The 6,925-nt window shown below is 43.9% G+C and overlaps 1 protein-coding gene across 3 annotated transcripts in view; it reads right to left on the bottom strand.

The window, feature by feature from the left end:
- Nucleotides 1–216: 216 nt before the first annotated feature.
- The window catches only part of ATP2A2 (ATPase sarcoplasmic/endoplasmic reticulum Ca2+ transporting 2), a 43,984-nt gene continuing 37,275 nt past the window's right edge, over nucleotides 217–6,925 (bottom strand). Inside the window, exons 19-21 of one of the 3 annotated variants that reach the window (XR_010723355.1) lie at nucleotides 6,697–6,814; nucleotides 5,045–6,580; nucleotides 217–1,323 (exon numbers count right to left, since the gene is read on the bottom strand). Coding sequence is in view for 2 of the 3 variants with exons in the window: in XM_066199617.1 (XP_066055714.1) it covers nucleotides 6,308–6,580; nucleotides 6,697–6,814 (391 nt within the window). In the remaining variant the exon portion in view is untranslated. Of the gene's footprint in view, nucleotides 1,324–4,947; nucleotides 6,581–6,696; nucleotides 6,815–6,925 lie in introns of those variants that run through there. The other 2 variants (XM_066199618.1, XM_066199617.1) reach the window with 2 other exon arrangements.

The raw sequence follows: 6,925 nt of genomic DNA, 5'->3' as shown, positions 1-6,925 counted from the left end.
GGGGAAGGGAATGAGCCCCAGCTGCCAAGCACTCCCAGCAGGATGCTCGTGGTGTGGTTTGGAGCAAACACATTTGCCTCATCTTCCTTTTGCCTACGGAAAGGGAAAAGACCAGGAGCTGCTTTAGGCTTGGGGCAATTTAGAAAACAGAAAAGGACCAAAAAAAAGAAAAAAAAAAAAAAAAAAAAAAAAAAAAAAGAAAAAAGAAAAAAAAAGTAGTTGGGAAAGAATTGTTTATTTTACGTTTCTCAGAGGGATTTTACAAACAATGGAGCATTTAAAAAAAAAACTGAGTGATCAAAGTACTTGACAGTGTCCCTTAAACACACACACAAGCCCCTGGACAGAGGAAATCACACCAGCGAGGAGGTCAAAACTGCCGAGGAGCAGCTGCATCTGCATAGTTCTAGGAGGAAAGATTGCAATGGTGTTGGTGCTATAAGTGTCATCCTGCCATTAAAATAAGAGCGAGCTGCAGTGCCTGCGCACGGACCTGCAGGAAACAAAGTGCATCAAATAACACGCCGAGTACGTATTGTAGAATAAATTTATTTACCTGATACAAATGAAACTAGGTGTGATGCTCCTTACTGTCAGCATGTCAATAAGACAATTGATCTTATTTACAACTTCTAAAAGGTCACACATGCAGCTGTGGGAACTGGCTACGTCGTTGTTGCTTTTTAGATAAATGCATCACGATATTTTGTATTGCACCAACATCTGTCTTACTGCCTTAGATTTAAATAAGTTACATTACAGTGCAAAAGAGGTTGATTTGCACAGATGATAAAAAAATCCAATGTTATGAAGTGGAGGCTTACGGTTTAACATTCATCTGTAATCGTTTCCATGGATTTATAAATAGGAGAGCATTGTACAGAAGCTGTTGGAGTAGGATGTTTGGATGATACAATACAGAGAGAGATCCGTCTACAACCCAAGGCATGCATTATCTGATATTGTACATTGTATAAACTGACATTTTACATACAGGAATATGGAAATCGGCTGACAGCTCCGCAATTCTTGTTCAAGGATAACCAAACTCTTCTCCATGCAGCACAGAAACCCAACTTCTCTGGAGAGAGTTCCAGCTTGGTAAGCTATATTGCACGTTTGTACATCTGTATCATGAAGTCCTAATGGTACCACACATTTCTTCCACAGAGAACACAATGAGTTTTGTTTTTAGGGAAAGCAAAGAATCTTTACACGATACATGCAGAAGTTTTGGTAGATGTGTTGCTAAAAACACATGCACGCAACAAAACAACCTTACATTTCTGCAAAATTGTTTAGGAAGCGATTACTCCAGTATTGCTGAAAAGGAAAGAAAGAAAAGGCGTCAGTTAATGAAAGGATGAATGCTAAGTATCATTATACAAGCAAGACTAAGATCAACAGTGACAGAAGAAAGAATGTTAAGTTTGGTAACTGGCTGCTCTGTCATTGAAGGGACACTCTCAGGTTACTTTGTTCTTGAAGCTCAGAATCCTCTGGATTAAGGCTCAGCTCCCTTGATTATCAGCAGAGCCAGCACTTCCTACTCAAGACTGCAGTGAAAACCAAGACACGTTTAATTAGCTTTTGCCTTTCTCTGCCTCACCAGTGGCAACAGACAATTCTCACTTCTTTGGATTTTTTACTTTCAAGTTCCGTACTACGCACTTGTTTTTTTTTTTCAGTCGAGGCATCACGGCAAGCTTGCCCCCAAAGTGACCTAACAATGTCCCTTTTCCAAGTCAGGCAGCTCGTTCTGGGAAGCAGTAGGAAAGCTTTGAAGAAGTCATTAAACTACACGGATTAATGTGTAGGCAAAGGGGAGAGTACAACGTCCTAAAGCTCCTGCTGTACTTCACCCCTCCCACAGCATAAGGTCAGCCTTGTGTCTGGAGAGGCTGCTCTGAGTCCCTACAGCTCCAGGGAAGCTCTTCCAAACACCGCTTCGACACTAAAATTTGGGCTCTCTCCTGCTAAGATTTGAAAATGCATATTAATGCAATTAAGGATGTAATTAGCAGAGATTAGGGAAACAGTTAATGGTTAGGAGTGCAAAAAAGTAAACAAGACAGGTGCAAGAGACAGACGACTCTGTATCGGTTTTACCTCCCTTCACCTCAGCAAACACAGCCCCCTCGGGCTGCGTTACCAGCAGCTCTGGGCTCGAGCACTGCTGTACTGCATTCTATCATCAGATTAAAAACTCACTTTCGTACCAGGAACTTCCCCCACAGCCTCTCTACCAACACAAGCCTCGGAGCACTTTGACAGACCGGTAGAAATGGTTTTTTTCTGCAGCCTCTTTCATACTCATTTATTTGCAATAACCTTTTGGGAAACCAAGTATGAACTATTTTTATTGCTCGGATGGCAGCAAGAAGGAGCAGCTCGTTGTGTAGCTCAGCACTTTGGATTGCTCACACGTGAAAGCAGAGAGAGCCCAAGGCACTGCAAAGACAAAAGCTCCTGTCTAAAAATCCAATGCAGGACTGCAGCTGCCCGAGCATCCTCCTTGCTACGGAACACGGGATTCGGGAGGAGCTGCTCTCATTCCAAACCCCAGTGGGTTCCCAGCACAAGCAAATATCCTTCTTGGTGTTCCCAGCATAAGGCAGCATCAATCGCAGGATTGATCCTGGTCTTACACACCCCTCTCACAGTGGAGAATAGGCAGTGATGTGTGAGGGCACCAAGGAATCCAGAAAACAGCAGAGATGATGAAAAAGCTCGGTGAGATGGGAGCAAAGAGAAACGAAAAATATGAAGCTATTTTGTAAGAATGGAGTGGGAGATCAAGCCTGGGGAGTTCTGAGTTAGTCCTGCTTGAACAAGGACTGCTGTTTGTACGTTCTCTGGGCTAACATGGTTCAACACAAGTTACCTTCTTCAACCCCAGCACTGGGGAGATTGGAGAGGAAATATTTGGGACCAAACAAATGAGTTTTGACTTTGAGATGTTGGCAAATGAGTCTGTCCTGGAAAGTCCTCCCCTTCCTGGCCTCTCCAGCTGAAAAGACTGAGGCTGAAAGATGACAGGATCTCTACAGCTAAGGATGAACACTTTAGTTCAGACATTTCCTGCAGAAATTACAAACTTTGCACTGCATTTCTCTATGACAGAAAAGCCCTCAGCTCCTTAGGCTCCTCCTGCAGCCTCCCCCAGCCTGCTCTGGACTGAGCCCAGACCCAGCACTCCAGCTCCAGGATCACAGGGATGTGATTCCAGGGCAGGATGTTTCACCGCCCAGGAGGAGGCTCATGGTAGCTCTGAACACTTGGCCAATCGCAACCAGCCAAGGGTGGGATTTATAGCACTTGGAAAACAGAAGTCCTGAACGCACAGCACAGCTGCCATGCAACCTGAGATCTGCAGCTGCTGACCTTGGGGAACCCTATGGCTCCATTTCCACAGGGAAACCTGGACAAGAGTGGGAGAAAGAGAAGATAAACAGGGCAGATGAAGATTGCTTGGGCTCTGTAGGAGCCCAAGGAACACAAGGCCCTACCCCAGGTGCCTCTGAGACAGTGGCACGAACGAGCTCTCAGATCTCCATGGAAATCCATGACAAGCAGCAAAGGTTCATCTTCAACACTGACAGATCCAACAGAGAAGGTGTTGAATTCTGGATGTTCTGAATTCTACTTATTGACAGTCATTTTCCCTTTCAGCTTCTTAAGTGAGGGGGAAAAGGGGGGGTGTAGAGCAGGATTGGCATAAAAGACAGGAATGGGATTGTACAAGAAGCAGAATTATTCATGGTGGCAGCCAGACAGGTGGCTTGAAAAAGGCCACCACATGGTGCTCTGAGGTTCAGCAGAACCCGTGTTCAAGGACTCAGTGGCACTCCTGCCCTGGAAATGTCTGTCAATAGCAGTGAGAGCACAGAGAACTAAGCTGCTCATTTGTTTTCAGCAAATAACACACTGGTACACACTTTGATCTCCAGGAATCCTACATCATAGGAACCATTATTTTTCGTTTCAAGGAACAGGGATGAGTCTTATGCTGCTTATTTGTTATCGATACAGCAAGAGGCCGGTGCAGACCAGCGGATTTGTGGAATGCAAAACCTTAGTTTGGCTCTTGCACACTAAAAAAGGGCATTTGAGAGGATTTGAATGCTCACAGTTTGGCAACACACCTGCTACACCATCAGGTCAGCTCCTCGGAGCCACTTCAGCATCAACTCAAGTCAAAGTCTCTACAAACAAAGTATCACAACGCAGTGGAATTCCTGACAGAGCCTCTGTGTTCTGATGGAGCATCTCTCCACTTGAGAGCTTAAACCTAGAGAATTATGTGTGCTCGCTGGATTCCAGCTGGCACCAAGAGAACATAGCCTGGAACTATCCTTCCCCTCTAAGAGGATCACAAAGCTGTTTGAGTTTGGTTACTAAAGCAGACGGAGCCAGCACGAGATAACAGCACCTGCTGCTCTACAGACACAGTGACCCCAGGGCAAGTTTCAAAGACTGCCCTGTTAAGCTGAGACTGTTCTTTTTGCCTTCTCAGATGGCAAATAACAAATAATGAGCCGGTTTTGCCAGGAGCAGCACCTGCCCTTCAAGCACTGCAGGGACCAGGGAAGGGTGCTCAGCTCTGAGGGGCAGCCCCTGTTTCAGAGCAGGGAAAAGCTTTGGAGTAAACCAGCACCTGACCATGAGTACCAGAGAGTTTTGGACACTAAACATTCACGGTAACAGCTGTCAGGGTCTTAAGTTACAGATTTGTCTGATTTTATCTCAAACTTAAGACCAAAAGCTGTAAGACCTTGGGGCACTAAGGCTCCCAGGTGCTATAAAACAAGACCCTAAAATACACTAAACCAAAGGCAAGTGCTTTGCCTTTGGAATCGGTTATTTGAGCTTCAGACCACAAAACAAGAGTCTAAAGTGGTGATAATAATGTAGCACAGCAGAGTTTGACAAAACACAGCATGGGAATGAAGGAAATTACTATTTATTCTTCAACATGTATACAGCATATGCTATTTTACAGCAAGTCACCACTGGCAGGGTGAAATGGAAGAAAAATACTCACTTTAGTCGATGAAAGTTGGAAGGCATTGGAGAAAAACACCACAGTTAGGACTGTTAATGACTTACACATTGTTGATACAGGACTGAATTTGAAAACATGCTTTAACATTTACCGTAATAATGAAGGTGGTTAGTGCCACATTAAAATAAAAATAGTTCTATACAATATGTTCAATTTGGTCATGTGCTATTTACAGATTTTACAAAAAACACACACGAGCTTGTTACTTCAAGTCAGGCTAACACCAGGCCAGCAGAGTAACTCCATGTATACAACTGAGCATTAGTGCCCTAAGTGTAGGAAATCCAATTTCAAGCTATGCAGTGCAAGTTATTTTTTCAGGTCTCATTGGAAATTTTGATCTTAAAGGGGGGGAAAACAAAAAAAAAAGAAAGGCTCTGACGTGTAAAAAATGTATTAAACCCCAACTTAAACCCTCTTTTGAACTGAAACAGATTGTGTGTGTTAAAAAGGCTTTAGGTTTAAAGTAGCCCTCCCTACCCCTGCATAATGGGCAACACTGGCAAAGTAAGGTCTGTTACAATAAAATACAATAGACAAATAAATAATCCTTAAAAAAACCAACCCTATGTGTGTGGAGAATATGGAAGAACCCCAGCAGGCTGCACCTGGAATGGTATTTTCTGCACGAGCGAGATCAGGCATACCTCATACAGAAAGTGGTGTAAACAAGGACAGTCAAGAACCGAGAGTGAGGGAAGAGGGGACCGAGAAGAAATCCTGACCCAGGGAGCAGGACTCTCTACCCAGTGCAGAAAGTTCTGCTTGTGAACAAAACCTGACTTTATGACAAATTAAGTTTGGATGATCATGCAGAAGACAAACAGTTACATGCTTTTTTAGTTTTAGACAACACACATTCATTCCCTAAAATCTGCTGCCAATTTAGTTTGATAGTGTCCGCTGGCTCAAAAAAAATTTCCTTTTTTTTTTTACATGATGAGTAGACTATTGAACAGAACACTGTACATGCTTTTCATCTACAAAAAAATATTTGCATAAAATAGTGTTAGTTCTCTGTACATGTCAATGGACACTTTAACTGTGTATAAAAGAGGAATATATTGCCCCCACTGAAGTCAGAAAAAGCAAAAAACCAAAATCTAGATTATGAAACCTCCATCACCGGCAAATATGTTCATGTGAAAATTCAGCAGAAATAGACAGTTGCTCTAAACAATAAAAAAATTAAGTTAAACTTTTTTTTCTTTCCTTTGAATGTAAAACTCGTCACCATGTCAGTCAAGACCAGAACATATCACTAAAGTTAGTGTCTGTGCTGTAAAGCCAGATAACCAGGGGCATAGTAATGAACACAAACGGCCAGGAAACTCCTTCGGTGCATGCTGACAGAGCACAGGGTTTGGTGGCAGGCCGCACACTATCATCTTTACCAGGTTCCAGGTAGTTACGGGCCACATATTTAAGTGTTTCATCCAGCAGAATGACAGGGAGGGAGATTTTCAATACCATCAGCCACTGCGTCACGTTCAGAGGTGTGATCTGGAAGATAATCTGAAAGAAAAGCCAGGGGTTACCAAGCTCCCCCTCCAGCCCTGGCCTCGAGCCTCCACACAAGGTTTTGCTCTGTCTGCAAGTTCAGGGGTGAGGGCAAAGGCATGAGCACTTACTGGCAGTGGTTCCACATAAAGGATAAGGAAGTGGAGGGACATGGACAAGCAAATGGCCCCCACCAGCCAGATGTTCTCCCACGGGGGCATCCTCATCAGGGACTGGTTTTCTGACAGGCTGCAACAGAAACACGGCTCATGGGTGACTCTTAACACCAACAGGAAGCTTAGAGAACCACAAAGCAGCCTGGCACAGCACAGGGATCCCAGGCTGGAAACAGCCCAGGAC

The sequence above is a fragment of the Chamaea fasciata genome, unplaced genomic scaffold, assembly GCF_029207755.1.
Source record: "Chamaea fasciata isolate MVZ Bird 193981 ecotype frontalis unplaced genomic scaffold, bChaFas1.0.hap1 SCAF_18, whole genome shotgun sequence".
Classification (NCBI taxonomy): Eukaryota; Metazoa; Chordata; class Aves; order Passeriformes; family Sylviidae; genus Chamaea; species Chamaea fasciata.
This window is presented reverse-complemented; position numbering and strand designations above follow the sequence as displayed.